Raw genomic sequence first — 21,716 nt, forward strand, 5'->3', positions numbered from 1 at the left:
TGAATGCAATGTTTCCAGGAAGCACAGATGATTTCTTCATCCTGAGGGAGGGATCCACCTCCTCACAACTCCTGTGACGTGGTATCACCCTGACCTAACAAGAGGCTGGGCTGATGCTGCACAGGAACAACTCCAAATTCTTCATCAGTTTGAAGTCAATCATATTGAAGAGTATTCCTATGGGCTGCTTACTGTAGTTCAAACTATATTAAAATATGGTTATATGGCGCTCTCTGCTGGATGTGACCAGAATCACAGACAACTGAGACACATGCACATAACCATGCACTCCACACAGAAATATAGAAATAGTCACACAGACTACCACACAAAGAGTATACACTCATACACAGGCACAAATGTATATACTGTATATCATAAATATACTTAAAGACTTACATATATCATCATATACTGTATATACACATTGCAGACTCAGACAAGATATGACAAGACTCTCACACACACACACACACACACACACACACACACACACACACTCACACACTCTCTCTCACACACACACACACACACACACACACACACACACACACACACACAGAGTCAACAGTAAAACGCTTCAAATACAGCTGTTAAAAATCTTGATATCATGAACAGATTATGAACAGAATTTACAAGAAACTTTCAGCAAGGAAGGATGAATACTTTTTATGCCTAAAGTTGATTGGAAGATTCTGCGACAACTTTTTTTTTTATAGAGCTATTAAAGGCAAGTCATTAGAGTGTAATATTTGTCAATATGATGGTGGCAACAGGCTGCCATGATCCCAAGCCTGAAGTGCAGCCGAGCATTATGTGGCACAGCAAAGCTTCCAGTGATAGTTAACCTTGAAGAAGTACCATGCCTTCTAATGTGGGAGGAGAGCTCTGCCAAAGCCAAGGGAATGCAAGGGCAAGCAGTCTTTCTCCCCTGGGAACTGGTTTAAGAAAAAAATCATGTCAACTTTCTACTGACAATAGTTTAGAATGGGGGTGGTGTGGCTCTGTTGGTAAAAAATGAGATTAAATATTTAGAAAGAGGTGACATAGGACTGGGAGATGTAGAAATGTTCTGGAAATACAAGGGTAAAAAGACTCCAGTAGGAGTTACATACAGGTCTCGGAATAGCAACCAGAATGTGGGCTACAAATTACAAAGAGAGTTAGAAAATTAATGTCAAAAGGGCAAAGTTAAGATAGTCATGGGGATTTCAATATGCAGGTAGATTGGGAAAATCAGATGGGGCCTGACTTTGGATCGCAAAGGAGAGAATTTGTAGAATACCTATGAGATGGCACTTTAGCTTGCAGTTAAGCCCACTAAGGGATCAGCTATTCTGGATTGGGTGTTGTATAATAAACTGGATTTGGTTAGGGAGCTTAAGGTAAAGGAACCTTTAGGAAGCAGTGATCATAATATGATAGAATTCACCCTGCCATTTGAGAGGGAGAAGATAAAGTCAAATGTATCAGTATTATAGTGGCGTAAAGGGAATTGTAGAAGTATGAGATAGGAGATGGCCAAGGTTGATTGGAAGGGAACACTAGCAGGGATGGTGACAGAGCAGCAATGGCTGGAGCTTCTGGGAGCAACTTGGAAGGCACAAGATAGATACATCCCAAAGAAGATGAATTCTTAAGGCAGAAAGAATCAACCGTGGCTGACAAGGGAAGTCAAAACCAACATAAAAGCCAAAGAGAGAGCATATAACAGAGCAAAAATTAGTGGGAGGTTAGAGGATTGGGAAGCTTTTAAAAACCAACAGAAGGCAACTAAAAAGCCATAAGGAGCAAAAACATGAAATGTGAAGGCGAGCTCGCTGATAAAATTAAAGAGGATACCAAAAGGTTTTTGAGGTACATAAAGATTAAAAGAGGGGCAAGAGTAGATTTCAGATCACTGGCAAATGATGCTGGAGAGATAGAAATGGGGGACAAGGAAATGGCAAACAAACTGAATATGTATTTTGCATCAGTCTTCATTGTGAAGGACACTAGCACTATCCTGGATATTCAAGAGTGTCAGGAGGCTGAGGTGAGTGCAATTGCTATTACTAGGCAGAATATATTTGGGAAGCTGGAAAGACTTAAGCTAGATAAGTCATCTGAACCAGATGGACTTTACCCAAGGGTTCTGAAAGAGGTAGACAAAGATATTGTGGAGACATTAGTTATAATCTTTCAAGAATCGCTAGATTCTGGCATGGTCCTGGAGGACTGAAAAATTGCTAATGTCACTTCACTCTTCAGGAAAGGAGATTATTGGCCAGTTAGCTTGCCCTCAGTAGTTGGGAAGATGTTGGAGTTAATTGTTAAGGATGAGATTCAGGGAACTTGCAGGCACTTGATAAAATGGGCTGAAGTCAGCATGGTTTCTTTAATGGAAAATCTTGCCTGACAAATTGGTCGGAATTCTTTGAGGAAACAACAAGCAGGTTAGTCAAAGGAGAATCAGTGGATGTTGTGTACTTGGATTTTCAAAAGGCCTTTGACAAGGAGCCACTCACGAGGCTTCTCAGCAAGATAAGAGGCCATGGTTTACAGGAAAGCACGGATAGAGGATTGGCTGATTGGTAGGAAGTAAAGAGTGGGAATAAAGTGAGCCTTTTCTGATTGGCTGCTGGTGACTAGCAGTGTTCCACAGAGGTTGGTATTAGGACCATTTCCTTTTACGCTGTATGTCAATGATTTGGATAATGGAGTTGATGGCTTTGTGACCAAGTTTACAGACGACAGGATGAGATAGGAAGTATTGAGGAAGCAGGGAGGCTGCAGAAGGACTTAGACAGATGGGGAGAATGGGCAAAGAAGTGGCAGATGGAATACAGTGTTAGGAAGTGCACTTTGGTAGAAGGAATAAAAGTGTAGACTATTTTCTAAATGGAGAGAAAATTCAATAATCTGAGGTGCAAAAGATATGGGAGTCCTCGTGTAGGATTCCCGAACAGTTAACTTGCGGGTTGAGTCGATGCTGCGGAAGACAAATGCAACATTAACATTCATTTCAAGAGAACGAGAAGATAAAAACAAGGATGTAATGCTGAGGCCTCACTTCGAGCATTGTGAGCAGTTTTGGGCCCCTTCTCTCAGAAAGGATGTGCTGACACTGGAGAGGGTTCAGAGGAGGTTCACAAGAATTATTCCAGGATTGAATGGCTTGTCATATGAGGAATGTTTGTTGGCTCTGGCCCTGTATTCACTGGAATTCAGAAGAGTAAGGGGGGGGGATCTCATTGAAGTCTCTTGAATGTTGAAAGACTTAGATAAAATGGATGTGAAGAGGATGTTTCCTGTGGGGGAGAAGCCTAGGACCAGAGGGCAGGGAGGTTATGCTGCAACTGTACTGGTGAGGCTGCACCTGGAGTGCTGCATGCAGTTCTGGTCTCCTTACTTGAGGAAGGATATACTGGCTTTGGAGGCAGTGCAGAGGAGGTTCACCAGGTTGATTCCAGAGATGAGGGGGTTAGACTATGAGGAGAGATTGAGTCACCTGGAATTCAGATGAATGAGAGGAGATCTTATAGAAACCTATAAAATTATGGAAGGGATAGATAAGATAGAGGCAGGAAAGTTGTTTCCACTGCTAGGTGAGACTAGAACAAGGGGACATACCCTCAAAATTCAGGGAAGTAGGTTTAGGACAGAGATGAGGAGGAACTGCTTTTCCCAGAGAGTGGTGAATCTGGAATTCTCTGCCCAATGAAGCAATGGAGGCTACCTCAGTAAGTATATTTAAGACAAGGTTGGATAGATTTGTGCAAAGTAGGGGGATTAAGGGTTATGGGGGAAAAGGCAGGGAGGTGGAGATGAGTCCATGGCCAGACCAGCCATGACCTTATTGATGGCCTCTCCTGCTCCTATTTCTCATGTTCTTATGTTCTTAGGGCACAGCCTTAGAATAGAGGGAGGTCCATTTAGGATGGAGATGAGGAGGAATTTCTTTAACCAGAGGGTGGTGAATCTGTGGAATTCATTACCACAGGTGGCTGTGGAGGCCAAGTCTTTGGGTATACTTAAAGCAGTGGTTGATAGGTTCTTGATAAGTCGGGGCGTGAAAGGTTATGGGGAGACAGTGGGAGAAAGGTGTTGGGAAGGAAGTGGATCAGTCATGATCAAATGTTAGAGCAGACTCAATGGGCCGAATGGCCGAATCCTGTTCCAGTGTCTTATGGTCTTATGACACTACCCCTCTGCTAATGTACCTGTTTCACGTATTACACTACAGAATGAATGTATCCTTGATGTAATAATTACCAAGACTATTGAAAGGTCTGTCTTCTTTCAGAGCAAAAGTAAACTACTAAAAGATCTTTTGACTATCATCAGCTATTCTTGGTTAGGCAATTCACTAGGCAACTCTTAATTAATCAAAGTTTGCACTTTATTGTTCGTGCACAAACATCAGGTCCAACTCTGTATCAATACTGACTCAGACCTCTTTTCAATATAACACGGAAGTAGAGGATCTCCCATGGGTCTAACAATTGATCTCTTTTTCTCCCAGCCAGTATGGGGTTTTTCCTTGTGATAGCTCGTCTCTAGCATTCTCACCACTTTGTATTTGAAGCCCTGCATTCTTATAGGCTTTCCTTCTCAGTTCAAAAGTTGTGTTATAATCTTGCTGGCTTGAGATCATCTGACTGATCTGTATCGGATTTCCATTGACTGTATTCCAAGCTAGCACCAATTTATTACCCTTCCTGTAACCAACCTGTAATTAGTGTTTCTTTGTTCAGAATTAGCCAGCTACGGCTCGAGTTTCCCAGGTCAGACACAGACTCCCCTGTTCATAAACCTGTATGCTCTATTGTACCAAAGAACACCCCACAAATAACTTCTTATTTGGAAAGTATCTCTTGTTCAACAGATTATCGGGAGCATCACTGTGCCAACTTTAGAGCTCTTTCCTAAAACTATTCCTGAGCAAAACCATTTTACAAGACAGTTCTCAAAATGGAGGTTACAGAGCAGCTTCACAAAAGGGCAGCCTCCATTCCTTCAACCATGTGGCAAGAACAAAGGTAATTGGTTTGTCTACTTCTACTGTCCTTGACCCGTTCCAGTTTGATGTTTTCATCTATATTTTAATTCTTTCATGATCAGTAGAACCATCAAGTTTGTTCACATCTAATGATTGGTAACAGGGACAGCATAAGGGATTGATAATGAAGTTTAGTATTCCATGTGCCGTCAGTCTTTTATCGGTTTATTTGAAGATTAGGACTTCATATCTGGCACAGAGCTCATGGAAATCAGTCATTGGTTTATTACTGTTACATGTACCAAGTACAATGAAAAGCTTTTGGTTGAATATCATCCAGACAAATAATTCCATACATATGTACACCACAGAAAGCATAATGTGGAATATAGTGTTACTGCTACAGAGTAAGAGCGATCAAGAGCTAATATTTTCGTCCAAGAGTCTGATATAAGTTGTCCTTGACCCTGGTAGTACATGCTTTCAAGCGTTTGTACCTCCTGTTCAATGGGAGTGGGGAGAAGAGAGAATGAGTGGGATGGGATAGGTCCTTAATTATGTTGGCTACTTCCCCAAGGCAGCGGGAAATGTAGACTGAGCCAATGGAGGGAAGGATGGTTTGCATGATGGACTGAGCAGCAGTGAATTGTGACTTCCTGTATGCTTCTGAGACCTGAAAAACGCACTCAAATGCTTGAGGAACTCAGTCGGTCAGACACCATTTATGGAGGGGGATAAATAGTTGACATTGGATGGGAAAGGGATGCCAATGTTTTAAAAGGCTGTTAATAGCCATTGGCCTGAATTTATAGTTATTCTCATTATTTAAATTAATCTTGCCATGGCCACAGAAAGTCACTGAAAGTGCTTTTTTTGCACATATTGACCATAAGCTACTGGTTCCTTAATCTAATTCCTAGGTATTCTAATTTTAATAACGGCTTTAGTATTCATTCAAATTGCTTTTATTAATTTTCTTATATCAAGCACAGATACTCCACACATGATCATAGGTAAAAGATCATGCTAAAGATTGCAATCAAAACTACCTAATTAATAAATGTCACTTTGATATTTTCTGTGTAGACTAAGGGTGAAAACTCAGAACAAAATGTACAGTATACATTAATTATTCTGTCAAAGGTAGTAGCTGCTTTCTTTTTGCACTTTTGTATTTAGCTTTATGCAATCAGCTTCGAAAGACTTTTCTTGGCTTTTAGCATCAGTAAACATTCTAATCAATGGGGTATTGAACACTCCTCAATAGTCACATAATCGTCAGTGTTACAAAGGGAATCATGTGCCCATTTAGCATGTCTCTTTATATCCTATTTTAAAAATCTCAGATTCATATTCAGATTTTGTTATTTATCACATGTATATCAAAACATACATTGAAAAGAATCATTTGCATTAAAACAATCAAGGACACAAGGGTGTGCTGGGGGCAGCCCGCAAGTGTCACCACACATTCTGGCGCCAACATAGCATGCCCACAGTGTTCAGCAGAACGTAAGCAACAGCAACAACAGCAACAAAATAAGACAACAGCAAGACAAGGCCATTTCCCACCCTCACACACACAGGCGGGCCTCCAACCCCAGGACAGTCTGCCTCCCAGTCTCTAGTCCTTGTTTCCAGACTCACAGACCTTGGATCTCAGACTTCTGAACAAGCCGACCCAGGAGCTTCGACCTTCAGTCCTCTTCTCACACCCCAAGAATAAACTGATTTGGTATAAGAAGGCTGTCAGAAGGCTATTGTACTCAACTTCAAAATTAGTTATTATTTTAATTTATAAAGAAGCATTTGATAAAAATCTTGTTTTTACTCTTTATTCTGCATTGTTACTGTTTTACCTTATTCTAGCTCAATGCACTGTGTAATAATTTAATCTGTATAAACAATATGCAAGACAAGCTTTACACTGCATCTTGATACAGTGCATGACAATAATAAACCCATACCAACACCTTCTCCCATTCCTGGACCTCATCCAGGCTGTAGATTTATCCTTTATCCTCCTGCCATGGCCCATGTGCAATTGATTAAATATATTTTGTAAAGACATGCAAGAAACACTCCCAAAAGTCTCATGAAAAGATCAAAGAGATCATCCTCTATTTTGTGTATGTTCTGAAATGCTGAAAATATTCCTTCTGAATTTTTCCACTTAAGTGGAAGTTTGCAACCTTGAAGGCATTTCAAGTGATGAAACATGCATAATTTTTCTAACAATGATGTCTATTTATATTCAACCTTCAAAGAAACAAAATGTCTATGGAAGCTTCACAGAAAAAAAATTGTTTGCACTGAGCACAAAGAAATATTACTAGACCAAAAGAAAGGTTATAGAAATATCTTTTAGTGCATCCTAAAGACCTATCTACTTACTGAATGTAGATTTTAAAATCCTCTCTAAGATTTTAGCCAATAGACTTGAGAGTATTCTGCCTACTGTTATCTCAAATGATCAAACTGGATTTATTAAAAATAGGTACTCACATTTTAATATTCAAAGACTGTTAAATATCATTTATTCCCCCTCAGTTAAAGAATCTGAATGTATTATATCTCTGGATGCAGAGAAAGCTTTTGACAGGGTGGAGTGGCCTTATTTGTTTCAGGTTTTGAAGAGGTTTAATTTCAGCCCAGGATTTATTTCCTGGATCAAACTGATTTATCAAGCCCCGGTGGCTGCGGTTGTAACAAATAATCAAAAGTCTCCTTATTTTAGATTATATTGAGGAACCTGTCAGGGTTGTCCTCTCAGTCCTTTATTATTTAATTTGGTTTTAGAACCACTTGCTATCACTCTTAGGGATTCTAATTCTGTGCAGGGTGTTAAGAGAGGGGATAAATTACACAAGGTTTCGTTATATGCAGATGATTTATTAGTTTACATTTCAGATGCTAGGAAATCTATTCCCTTTATGTTATCTATATTTAATGAATTTAGTATTTTCTCTGGATATAAACTAAACTTACATAAAAGTGAATCATTTCCTATTAATAATTACTCAATTATTATGATTACATACCTTTTAATATTGCTAAAGACTATTTTACTTACCTTGGTATTATAATTACTAAAAATTTTAAAGACCTATATAAGTATAATTTTTCTCCTCTAATTGAATATACACAACAAACACTCTCTAAATGGTCGCCTATGTTGATGTCATTAATTGGTCAAATAAATGCTATAAAAATGGTTATTTTACTGAAATTTTTATATACATTTCAAGCAGTTCCATCTTTTGTTCCGAAAATGTTTTTTGATAGACTAGATTCCATGATCCTGTCTTACATTTGGAATAATAAAAGCTCCAGAGTGAATAAATCTTTATTGCAAAAATCAAAAACGATGGAGGACTGGTGCTACCAAACTTTAGATTTTATTATTGGGCAATTAATATTCATTATATCACCTCCTGGATTCACGGTATAGATAATCAGGACTGTCCTTCATGGTTACATTTGGCGGAGAATTCGGAAAGGGGGTTTTCTTTAGCTTCTCTATTGGGGGCTCCTCATCCTTTTCAATTCTCCAGGATAGGTAGACAAGGTCTTAGTCCTATTGTTAAACATACTTTAAAAATTTGGTTTCAGTTTCATAATTTTTTTGAATTAAATAACTTTGTACTCTCTAGTAACAAGTGCTACACCTGCCCTTACACTTCCTCCCTCACCACCATTCAGGGCCCCAGACAGTCCTTCCAGGTGAGGCGACACTTCACCTGTGAGTCGGCTGGTGTGGTATACTGCATCCGGTGCTCCCGGTGTGGCCTTTTATATATTGGTGAGACTTGACGCAGACTGGGAGACCATTTCGCTGAACACCTACACTCCGTCCGCCAGAGAAAGCAGGATCTCCCAGTGGCCACGCATTTTAATTCCACGTCCCATTTCTTACTATCTCTTACTATGCAAATTTGCCCTGAGCTGAACCCCCGAACCTGGAGGACTGTTGGACCACTCTTAGACTGGTCTCTACCCTTTGACCTGTTTGGCATGGGTGACCCTACCAAGAGCCAAAGCATAAAGCCCTGACTCCAGCCAACATAGCTCTCCAGGTCACTGAGGCACGCAAGCCTCCAAACCATATGACAAGGTTGTGGTCCTCTTGGAGGAATGAGGATATGTGTAGGTCTTTTTGCCTCATTTTCTTTAATTAATCTATATCTTTTTTATGGTCTCATCCAGATCAATTTAGCTCTAGAGCAAGTAGCAAGCAGTGTGCAAGTACATTGGGTAAAGGCATTCCTTTTATTTTTCCTCAACTGGCCAATGATTTCTTGGGTAGTGGTATAGTAGTTAAATTTCTGAATTTGCTTACAGAAGCTGAGACAATTGATCCCCAGGCACATGAATAAAATCCACAGTGACGGTTTGATTCAAATATTTAATTAAATCTGGAATTTAAAATGCTTCTCTCAGTATTTGATTCCAGCTCAGAGTGGTTGATCATGAAATGTTTTTTTGCAGATTCATAGATTTATACAGCATGGAAATGGGCTCTTCAGCCTAACTCGTTCATGCCAGTCAAGATGTCCACCTGAGCTACTCCTATTTGCTAGTATTTGGCCCACATCCCTCTAAACTTTGGACCTCTTCACAACAGGCAGATGAGGGGCCAATAAATGCCACCCTTTCCAGTGATGTCATACCAGGGAACTAATAAATACATATTAAAATGTCTAATGCCCTCTGGTACTTAGGATGAGAAAGGGGATGTGTGAGGCAAGCTTTTAGCACAGAATGATAAGTGCCCAGAATGCACTGCCTCGGTGATGGTGAAGGCAAATACAACAGCGGCTTTCAAGAGTCTCTTGGTAAAGCACATGAATATGCAGGAAATGTAGGGATATGGACATTGTGCAGGCAGAGATGATTAGTTTAGTTGGGCATTTGATTACTAACTTAGTTCATTTGGCACAATATTGTGGGCTGAAGGGCCTGTTCCTGTGCTGTAACTGTTCTATGTTCTGTTTTAAAATGGTTGAGAATGATGGATATACAGTGGAGAAACCTACATCCTGGTTTAATTTTCCATTATAGGGCCATCTCCCAATTAATCTTTTCCAAGCAATTGGACAATTTGTTCCAGGAAGTGTTGAATTTCTGGAGATTTGTTGGCGCTTCATTTATCCGGAAAGTGGTGAGTATTCCATCTTGCTTGCTTGAGGTATCAGGAAGTTGTTCACTCACAGGTGAATATCCAGTCTCTGATCAACTCTTGTAGTCAAGCAACAAACACAAAATGCTGGTGGAATGCAGCAGGTCAGGCAGCATCTATAGGGAGAAGCGCTGTCGACGTTTCAGGCCGAGACCCTTTGTCAGGACTAACTGAAAGGAAAGATAGTGAGAGATTTGAAAGTAGGAGGGGAGGGGGAAATGCGAAATGATAGGAGAAGGCTGGAGGGGGTGGGGTGAAGCTGAGAGCCAGAAAGATGATTGGCAAAAGGGATACAGAGCTGGAGAAGGGAAAGGATCATGGGACGGGAGGCCTAGGGAGAAAGAAAGGGGGAGGGGAGCACCAGAGGGAGATGGAGAACAGGCAGAGCGATGGGCAGAAAGAGAGAAAGAAAAAAAAGGGGAAGGGGGAAAAAACTAAATATATCAGGGATGGAGTAAGAAGGGGAGGAGGGGCATTAAAGGAAGTTAGAGAAAGCAGAATCTCCTAGTGGCCACACATTTTGTCCGCCAGAGAAAGCAGGATCTCCCAGTGGCCACACATTTTAATTCCACGTCCCATTCCCATTCTGATATGTCTATCCATGGCTTCCTCCACTGTCAAGATGAAGCCACACTCAGGTTGGAGGAACAACACCTTATATCAGGCTGGGTAGCCTCCAACCTGATGGCATGAACATTGACTTCTCTAACTTCCGTTAATGCCCCTCCTCCCCTTCTTACCTCATCCCTGATATATTTAGCTTTTTTCACCCCTCCCCCTTCTTTTTCTTTCTCTCTCTGCCCATCACTCTGCCTGTTCTCCATCTCCCTCTGGTGCTCCCCTCCCCCTTTCTTTCTCCCTAGGCCTCCCGTCCCATGATCCTTCCCCTTCTCCAGTTCTGTATCCCTTTTGCCAATCACCTTTCCAACTCTTAGCTTCACCCCACCCCCTCCGGTCTTCTCCTATCATTTCACATTTTCCCCTCCCCCTTCTACTTTCAAATCTCTTACTATCTTTCCTTTCAGTTAGTCCTGACGAAGGGTCTCGGTCCGAAACGTCGACAGTGCTTCTCCCTATAGATGCTGCCTGGCCTGCTGTGTTCCACCAGCATTTTGTGTGTGTTGCTTGAATTTCCAGCATCTGCAGATTTCCTCGTGTTTGTCTTGTAGTCATGATATTTTTGTAAATACAAGAGAACTTGCAGATGCTGGGAATCCTGAATAACACACACAAAATGCTGGGGGAACTCATCAGGTGAGGCAGTATCTACAGTTGATGTTTTGTACCGAGATATTTGCTGGTTGGTAAATCTGACTCCTCATCTTTTTTTCTTCAATCCTGCTTCGGTCTCGGCCCAAAATGTCGACTGTATGCTTTTCCATAGATGCCGTCTGGTCTGCTGAGTTCCTTCAGCACTTTGTGTGTGTGCTGCTTGGATTTCCAGCATCTGCAGGTTTTCTCTTACTTGTTACTCATGATATTTTTGTAGCTAGCAAAACGTGACTTTAATGGAGAACTTGGTGATAAAAATACCATTGAAAGTCAAGGATAGATGATTGGGCTCTCTCTTGTTGGGAATAGCCATTGTCTGGCATTTGTGAAGCAAATGTCATATGCCACTTGCCCATGTATGAATTTGCTTCATGCAGGAATACACTGCCCCTGCAGAAATGGACTAATTGATTTTGAGAAGTTGCAAATAGATTTGAACAATCTACAATCATTAGTGAACCTCCCCATTTCTCACCTTCTATGCAAGGATGGTCACTGATGAAGATGGTTGTGCCTTGGCACTGCCCTGAGGAACTCTAGCAGTGAGATCCTGGGGTTGGGATGATTGATATCCAAGAATCGCACCATCTCCTTTTGTGTGAGGTATGCCTCTTTCCCTTTAAATGATCATTTTTAGTAGGGTGCCTTGATGCTACTTTGAGTGAAATGCTGCCCTGATGTCAGAAGCAGTTATTTTTACATGTTTGGATTAAGACTGTAATGAGGTCTGGAGCCAAACTTTACATTGATAAGTGGATTAATGGTGAGTAAGTGCTGTGTGATACACTATCAACAACAGCTCCCTTCATTCTGCAGAATGTTATATATAAAGGTCTTACAGGGATTTCAAGCATAGGGCTTCACATCTTCAGAATGCCAGGGAGAGCTGCCTCCCTACCATATGCAGAAGGGAAGTTAGGTGTTTTTGGCTCAACAGAAAATCAATTGTTCTCATTTCATGGAATGTGTTTCAATGGATAGAACCTTGACTTTGAAGGAGAAAACCTCACTTGCCAAGACAAATAAGACAATGCTTCTCAAGAAGAAAATGTTGTTTTGGAAATTTCGAAAGCTCAAGACTGATCTACTGGGATTTGCGTGCTAATTTTATCCAGACAACAATTACCGCTGATGTTTGTGTGCACGATTTAAACTGCAGTGATGAATAGGAAAATAAATCATCAGAGTCCACCAGAAGAATTAACAATAAAATTCACACGAGTCACTCAAAACTGTGGCCAATGTGACTTCACTGATCTAAGACCATAAGACATAGGAACAGAATTAGGCCACTCGACCCATCAAGTCCGCTCCACCATTCCATCATGGCTGATTTATTATCCCTCTCAACCCCATTCTCCTGACTTCTCCCTGTAACCTCTGATGTCCTGACTAATCAAGAACCTATCAACTCTTTAAGTTACTTCTAGGAATATGATTGTTGCTTAATAATATTTGATAGGTTTTGTTTTGTTTGATAGGATTTGTTAACCCAACTGGAATATATGTTAACATGAAAAAATCTGCAGATGCTGGAAATTCAAGCAGCACGCACAAAAAGTGCTGGTGGAACATAGCAGGCCAGGCAGCATCTATAAGGAGAAGCACTGTCGAAATTTCAGGCCGAGACCCTTCGTCAGCTCCTGACAAAGGGTTTCGGCCCAAAACGTCAACAGCGCTTCTCCTTATAGATGCTGCCTGGCCTGCTGTGTTCCACCAGCATTTTTTGTATGGAATATATGTTAAATCTTTGAACATGAATGGAAAATAAGTGTGGCATAGTGCATTGTAACTTATCAGCAGTTATTGTGTAATCATGGGACTATGAGTGTTGTTTTAGAATAATTGAGGTCTAAGTTTTGTTTAGCCCAGCAAAGTTCAAATATAGGTTAAATCTTTGAACATAAAAGCAAAATTAAATGATAATGCATAGTGACATACTGTTATTTTGTAAACTACTGCAGATTAGATAGGAGGTTAATCTAACTTTTTTCATGAGCTTTTTTGATTGAGAAAATAGAACCTGTTCTTGTGACAAATCAGTGCATGGTTTCCTCCGTTGGGAATGTTGTTACCTCAAGGATTAGTCTGACCCTGGGCCATCACTGAGAAAACCAATTAATGCTCAGTGCACTGTCATGTCATATTTTGGCACATATCTGTCCATGCAGTGTTGCCTAAGGAGGTGTTTGAGGTGAGTAGAACATTGAAACTATCTTCTCCGTGCCTGCATTCTATTTTCATGTCTGCTTCCTTGTGGTATTAAGATGCGGAAAAAATACATTTTGGAAAAAATGTTGTATCATTTATTTGTGGGCCTCTGAGCAAGTAAAGCAAACCCCACAGATCCCAATTAGAGAATGAAGACTCTTCTTAATTAATATTGAATCCATTGGGGCTGCTTGGGGGAAATAAAAACAACCTATTCTGTTATCCAGGGAGAAACCAATAAGTTGCTACTTCACCAAGGGTTAGGTGCTGCACCTGCTTTATTTTTTTACAAATAACCTTCATTGAATGCAGCCAAAGGTGAAATTGTGCAGCAAGTTACAGTGTTCTTCTAAGATCGTTGTAAATGATTTGTCAATCTCCCTTGATTGGAGGCAGTTATTTTATGATGGCTATTTGGAGTTTTTTGATCAAGTCAAATGTTGGCCGACAGTTTTTTTCTCTTCATTCACTGCCAAGAGCTGATGGTATCAGCAATTTGATTATTAAAGAAAACAAAAATGATATTTAAAACTCCAGCTGCATATTTATACTTGCGCTCAGCGGATTGCAATTAGCTTGTAGTGCACACAAACTTTTTTATTACACTTGTTTTGAAGAGGGAAAGAAAATCCAGAGCCAATCAAAAAGTGATCAAGCAAGTGAGATGGAATTGGGTAAAATAGATAGAACCTCTTCGAAAGGCTGTTTAGGTATTCACAAACACTCTCCCACCCCCAATACAAATATACAGTGTAGGTGTGTCCCATTGAGTGGGGAAGGCTAGGGTGAAGGGACATAGTTTACAAGAGATGTGGAGCATCTAGTCAAGAGGAAGAAAGAAGCATACTTAAGATTTAGGAAGCAAGGATCAGATGTTACAAGGTAGCCAGGAAGGAGCTGAAGAATGGACTTAGTAGAAGGGTTTATGAGAAGGCCTTGGCAAGTAGGATTAAGGAAAACGGCAAAGTGTTCTGTACATGAGTGAAGAACAGGAGGATGACTAGAGTGAGAGTAGGACTGATCAGGGATAGAAGATCTGGAGTCAGGGGAGGTGAGGAGGTCCTTTATGAATACTTTGTTTCAGTATTCTCCTTAAAAGAGGGACTTTGATGTTTGTGATGTCAGCATAAAACAGGCTGATAGGCCGGAACATGTCAACGCTAAGAAAGAGGATGTGCTGGAAAACATTAAGACAGTTGAGTCCCCGGGACCGGATGGGATATACCCCAGGTTACTACGGAAAATGAGAAAAGAGATTGCTATGCCTTTAGTGGTGATCTTTCCATCCTCACTGGCCACAGGAGTCGTCCCAGATGATTGGATGGATGGAGGCAAATGTTATTCCTTTGTTCAAGAAAAAGAATAGGGATAAACCTGGGAATTATAGACCAGTGAGTCTTACATCAGTGGTGGAAAATTATTGGAGAAGATTCTTTGAGACAGGATTTACGAGCATTTGGATAAACACAGTCTGATTAGGAATAGTCAGCATGGCTTTGTGAGGGGGAAGCCATGCCTCATGAGCCTGATTGAATTCTTTGAGGAAGTAACAAAACACATTGATGAAGGTTAAGCAGTGGATGTGGTGTACAGTGAATATGGATTTTAGTAAGGCATTTGATAAGATTCCCCATGGTGGACTCATTCAAAAAGGCAGGAGGCATGGGATCCAGGAAAACTTAGCTGTGTGGAAACAGAAATGGCTTCCCCACAGAAGGCACAGAGTGGGTCTAGATGGAGCATATATTCTGCCTGGAGGCCAGTGACTGGTGGTATTCTACAGAGAACTTTTCTGGGACCCCCTGCTCTTTGTGATTTTAATAAATGACTCAGACAAGGAAGTGGAAGAGTGGGGTAGGAAGTTTACAAATGACACTAAAGTTGGTAGAATCATGGATACCTTAGAAGGCTGTTGTAGTTCACAACAAGACATTGATAGGATGCAGAACTGGGGTGAGAAGTGGCAGGTGGAATTCAATCCGGAAAACCTATCCGCAACCCTATGCAATTACTCCATAAACAACCTCCACATTTCTGTGTGTATTTCCCTGAGTACACCTCTCCCTAGTTTACGCTTCCAAGTTCCTGCCTAATAGCATCATAATTTCCCCTCCTTCAATCAAATACTTCCCCATGCTGTTTGCTCCTATCCCACTCTATGGTGAAGGTAGGGAATTGTGGTGACTGTCTTTGAAATGCTCACCCACCGAGAGATCTGACACCTGACCTGGTTCACTGCAGAGCACCCGGTCCAGTATGGCTGAGCAATGATTGCTATGTAATTCTGTAACAGGTCTTCCAATCTTCCCTTGCAAATCAGCAAGAAATAGTTAAGCAGGACTGTTTCCACCATGGAAACTCATAGCCAGCGACCTTTGTCCAATTCATTTTAATTTCAGATCATTGACCAAGTTACATCTGACTCATGCCCTCTCTATATTCAGCATAGATCAATTATCACATAGACCTAATTTTTTTTTAAACTTCTGCATCAGCACATTAGTGTTATATAGTGAGTAACAGACAGTTATCCATGCCCATTCATATTACACATTTGCATTCAAGCTATTATTCTGGCTTTTCCAAGAGATGGCCCTGCAAGGGAACTAGTTATCTATATCTGAAAAAGAATATCAGGAATAGATTACAGAGCACCAGGGAAACAGTAGGTGAGTGATATAATTCCCTGATGACTAGTAGATGAATCATAGGAATCAGAATGCATTTGGCCGCAGGCTCTGCCTGTGACTGATCAATTACTGGTAACATTGGCTATATTTAGCCACATTTCCCGAGGAGACATTGGATTGCGTAGTGGGAGAAAGATTTCAAAAGAAGTGAGCCGGGTCAGTCAGAACGTTCTGCATGCGCAATTCCCAAGAAGATGTTGGAGTGTGCGTAATTAGGCACTTGGCAAGGTCCAACAGAAAAAAAGTTCGGCTTTTGAACAGCGGTCAATCAGCAATCGGGAGTATTAGAAGACGTAGCTCACTCAGGTTTGCCGATTGAGTGCATAAGCCGTCGATTCACGGCAATTTGGTGCTTTGAGCATCAGCCAATCAACGACTGGGATTGATTGGCAAGAACAAATTAAAATAAGGCAGAGGCAAACAGGACTGTCGTTGTTGGAGCAGCCATTGCTGGAATTGACAATGCCAAAGCAGGGATTTTGAGGTACTAGCTCTTTGAGGCTTCAGCGCAGAGAGGCTTGAGTGAGAGAAGGTGAAAAAGCAGTAAGTTCTCCTAGGTCATTTATTGTTTTCCTTCTTTATATTGACACAGGTAGAACAGTAGGGATGCCAGACAGGATATTGGAATGCTCCTCTTGCAGGATGTGGGAAGGCAGGGAGACCTCCAGTGTCCCTGACAACGACACCTGCAAGAGGTGCACCCAACTACAGCTTCTAACAATCCGCATTAAGGAGTTCGATCTGGAACTGGATGAACTCCGGGTCATTTGTGAGGGTGGGGGAGTGACAGATAGGACATATAGAGAGGGGAAAGGGTTTAAACAGTCAAGGCAGAGTACCCCTGTGGCTATCCCCCTCAGCAACAGTATCACTTTGGATACTGTTGGTGGAGGGGAGGATGACCTGGCAGAGGAAGGTCACAGTGGTTGGGTCTCTGGCACTGAGTCTGGCTCTGTGACTCAGAAGGGAAGATGGGAGAAGAGGCAAGCTGTGGTGATAGGAGATTTGTTAGTTAGGGCTTCTGTGGGCAAGGACAAGATTCCTAAATGGTATGTTGCCTCCTGGGTATCAGAGTCCGGGATATCTCGGATCGAGTGCTTTGCATTCTCTAAGTAAGTATGGAAAAAGTAGGTCTGGTCCGCTGTTTGAGATTTTAAATCGAATTAGAACAGGCTCTTTTCTGGCAAAGGTCTACTTGGTAAGTGGGAAGTCTTCAAAAGTGAAACTTTGAGAGTACAAAACTTGAATGTGCCTGTCAGAATGAAAAGTAAAGACAATAGGTTTATGGAACTTTAGTTTGCAAGAGATATTGAGGCCCTGATTAAGAAAGAAAGGAGGTGTATAGCAGGTGCAGGAAGATAGGAACAAATGAGGTGCTTATGAGGTATGGAGTATAAAAATGCAAGAGAACACTTAAGAAAGAAATCGGGGTGGGGGGGGGGGTTAAAGGAAGGCAGGAGGTTGCTCTAGCAGACAAGGTGAAGGAGAACCCTAAGGGATTCTGCAGATATGTTAAGGGCCAAAAGACTGCAAGGGGCAAAATTGGTCCTCTGGGCGATCAGGTTGGTAATCTTTGCGTGGAGCCAGAAGAGATGGGGGTATTAAATAGACTGTTTTTGCATCTGTACTTACTTGGGAGATGGACACAGAGTCTATAGAAGTGAGGTAAAGCAGCAGTGAGATTGTGGACCATATGCAGATTACAGACGAGAAAGCACTTGCTGACAAATTAGAGTGGATAATTCCCCAGGGCTTTACAAGATGTTCTCTCAGATCCTCTAAGAGGCAAGTGCAGGAATTGCAGGGGCCCTAACAGTGATATTTAAGTCATTCTTAGTTATGGGTGAAGTATGTAGGATGCTGGTGAGGACTAATTTGGAGTATTGTGTTCAGTTTTGTTCACCTACCTACAAGAAATGAGTCAATAAGATCGAAAGAGTGCAGAGAAAATTTACAAGGATGTCGCCAGGACTTGAGGACCCGAGTTATAAGGAAAGGTTGAATAGGTTAGGACTTTATTCCCCAGAATATAGGAGAATGAGGGGAGATTTGATAGAGGTATACAAAATTATGAGGGGTAGACATTGGGTAAATGCAAACAGGCTTTTTCCACTGAGGTTGGGTGAGATTAGAACTAGAGATCATGGGTTAAGGGTGAAAGGTGAAATATTGAAGGCTAACATGAGGGGGTGCCTCTTCACTCAGAGGATGGTGCAAATGTGGAAGTGGTGGATGTAGGTTCGATGGATGGGAGGGGTATGGAGGGCTGTGGTCCAGGTGCAGGTCGATGAGTCCAGGCAGATTAATATTTTGGGATGGACTAGATGAGCCGAAGGGCCTGTTTCTGTGATGTAGTGTCCTATGATTCTTGGAAGTTAAAGAGGGAGCAAAGAGTTTAGTGTGCCAGGTAACCTGTTGCTGATTAAAATTGTACTTGCTGAAAACATCGACATAACTATTGGATTAGGGTAGGAGTAGAATTGGCAGTGATGTCCACATGAGGGACTAGCCAAGTCACATTTATTTTCACATTTATTTACATTTAAATTACAACTGTGGCAATAAAATGCCAGAGCAATGAATAACATAAAAGTGAATTCTGGCAACAGAGATGAAAAATGCTAAGAAAAAAATCTTTTGTGATTCTAAATGTTTAAACATTTCTTCCAGGCGAAGTGTTTTTGGGCCAATTGAGCATTCAGGCACTTTGCTGTCTCCGAGGGTGATCTGTGAGGCTTTGAGTGAAGTGTGCAGCCTTGGCATCAAAAAGCCTGCAAATGGGGCGCCATTTTTCACCGATTAAAGCGCCGAGGAAGATTGAACACATCGAGGCGAGTGAAGAAGGCGTTCAGCGCTGTCTATCAGCTTTGCGCTTGCTGCTGCCGGAGGAAGGTGTCTGTGTGTGAGACAGTCTCCCACTCACTCTTGCTCGCCGCTCCTGAAGGATTGGACTCCATAGTTCATGTTATGATGTGTTTCTGTTTTCTGGTCACTCTTTTTTTGCTGCTATTCTGGGCAATTTTGAATCAGGGTGAATTTGGGTAGCCTCCAGATAATGAACATTGAGCTGAACTGAATATGCCTGGACTTCTTCGATTTTTGTGTTTTATATTCTGTGTTTTTCACTCATTTTTTGTTGCTGTTTGCGTGGTTTGGTTTTTTTTTTTGCGCACGGGGGTGATTTTGGCATTTTTCTTTGAACGGGTTCCATGGTTTTGTGGCTGCCTGTGGGAAGACGAATCTCAAGGTTGCATACTGATAATAAATGTACTTTGAATCTTTTGAATTTTTACAACCATGAATTCTCCCTCTGCCTAACCGTCCAATACATCTATTGAACAGTACAGAAGGAGTGATCAATGGAGGTCCCATGCTGGAATAGTAAGAACTCCAGATTCCAACAACTTTCTGAGTGGATACATTTCCCGTTATGCCCTTCTGGATTTTCATGAGAACACAAGAACACCGGGGTGGAGCCACTTGGCCTGCTCTATCATTTATTAACGGGCTAAAAATAACTCTTCAGCTCTTCCATGAAAAACATACCCACACAAAATGTGAAACATTGTCTTTTGTAGTTTCTATTTCAGTAATCATTAAAATAGATACTTTCTCCAAATAATCACAGCATGGTTGGCTGTTGTAATAAGTCATGGTGACCTCTGACTTCAACTCACTCATTCCCAGTGAAATTGAATTGTGCCAAGTGTCATACCTCATATAGCTGTAAGAATGGTTAGTTTATTTATAATGATTTTTTTTTCATAGCAGCATAATGACATCACAGAGAAATTCAACAACAAAAAATAAAATCTGTCTGCCTGATCTTTTTTATACATGGGAGGAAGTAGAATGCCAGAAACATGTATCAGTACTGTCAGCCTTGTAAGTTATTAATTGCATTTATAGTTATTAATTGTAAAACTGAAGAGTGCTGATTAAGGTGTAAAACAACTTTCTTTCCTCCCTGATCAACAGCTGAAGAGAAAGAGCCAAATGAATTTTCAAAACAATTTATGTAGAAATTCAGAAGGGGAAACATAAATATTATTTTGCATGATTTTATTACAGAGACACACATCATTAGATAGGTGGTATCGAAGTGGTCACCGCCGCAGCGCAAGGCTACCTCTCCATGTGAGGACCCCCCCCACCCCCCACCGGGTGCTGGGACGACCGGGCATGGTGGAGGCACGGCCCTCTTTCCCTGTTGAGCTCGCCAGGAGTCCGGTCAGCCATCGCACAAGGCTTCAGCCGGGACCGATTCTGTAAATACCCAGTCACAATAACTGGAAGAGAGACAACGATTGGATCTGACAGGTCATACTGAAGTGAAGCTTAGTTAGATGAGTAAATGAGTTTCAAAGGAAGGAACTTCCTATTCACTAAACTAATGAGTCTATCACTTTGCTGGTGATGAAAAGTAGCTTGAGTTTCAACCTCAGGTTGAAAGTGACATTACTATTAGAGGAATTTGTCTGGCCCACTATAAAATTTTCAGTTATATTTTAACATCGTTACCAGGCTACGTATCCACCATTTATGTCCAAAAGGTACAAAATACACTATGTGTTTTATAGCTTCTACACCACTGCTGCTCCCAAGATTAAGAATATATTCCTGAACAATGTACAGATCATAGACCTGAGGCTGCAACAGATTTGTTTTCCACCCAATTTGGCGTTTCTGGTCATGGCTTCCAAAGAGCAAGCAAAATATTTTGCTGAAACAAATTAGTCAAACCATTGATTTTATGCTTGTATTCCATCTTCAAAAAGGAGAAACAGCCTGTTCTTGCAAGAACCCATAGAAACACAATCAGGGAGCAAGCACAAAGAGTGGGGACACTGATCACATCCCACCTTCAGGAGACATTCTGAAGGACCTTCTCAAGCAAAGCATTTTCTTGGGATGTGGGCCTCAGTAAACAGGGTAGCACTACTGTTTGCTCCCCATATTTTCTGTTGTTATCTCAGTGTCAGGATTTTTCCAGTAAATTCAGCACCAGTGCCTCATTTCTGTAAGGAGATAACATTAGGTGACTCTGTCAAATCCAATTCACGTACAACAAAATTACCTATCAGTGGAGCTACAGCACATTTGAGTGTGTGTGTGTGTGCGTATGTGTGTACGTCTTTATGTATTTACAACTTTTTATTCCCGTGCCTGCTGACGTCAGCAAGGTCCATTGTTGCTTGAGTTCTCACTCTCAGGAATGCTTTCCAAGGCGCCCCGTGATTGCAACTGATCTGGAGATGTCAAGTGGCTCTTACTGATACCGCAAGATTGTGCTGCATAGTGGATCTGCCTCAGGTTATCCAGTGCTTCGTTCTTTGCGTGTTTCAGCAGATCAGCTTGGCCCTGAAAGTGACAAATGCACGGA

The 21,716-nt window shown here is 41.4% G+C and overlaps 1 protein-coding gene across 3 annotated transcripts in view; it reads right to left on the minus strand.

Annotated features, from left to right (window-relative positions):
* The window catches only part of plcl5 (phospholipase C like 5), a 250,941-nt gene that overhangs the window by 14,820 nt on the left and 214,405 nt on the right, over positions 1–21,716 (minus strand). For 2 of the 3 annotated variants that reach the window (XM_059956470.1, XM_059956471.1), the window contains exon 6: positions 20,381–21,694. The exons of the other annotated variant lie outside the window; for it this stretch is intronic. In XM_059956470.1, the coding sequence (XP_059812453.1) occupies positions 21,509–21,694 (186 nt within the window). In that variant the 3' untranslated portion in view covers positions 20,381–21,508. Of the gene's footprint in view, positions 1–20,380; positions 21,695–21,716 lie in introns of those variants that run through there. 3 annotated transcript variants of the gene reach the window in all.

The sequence above is a fragment of the Hypanus sabinus genome, chromosome X1, assembly GCF_030144855.1.
Source record: "Hypanus sabinus isolate sHypSab1 chromosome X1, sHypSab1.hap1, whole genome shotgun sequence".
NCBI lineage: Eukaryota > Metazoa > Chordata > Chondrichthyes > Myliobatiformes > Dasyatidae > Hypanus > Hypanus sabinus.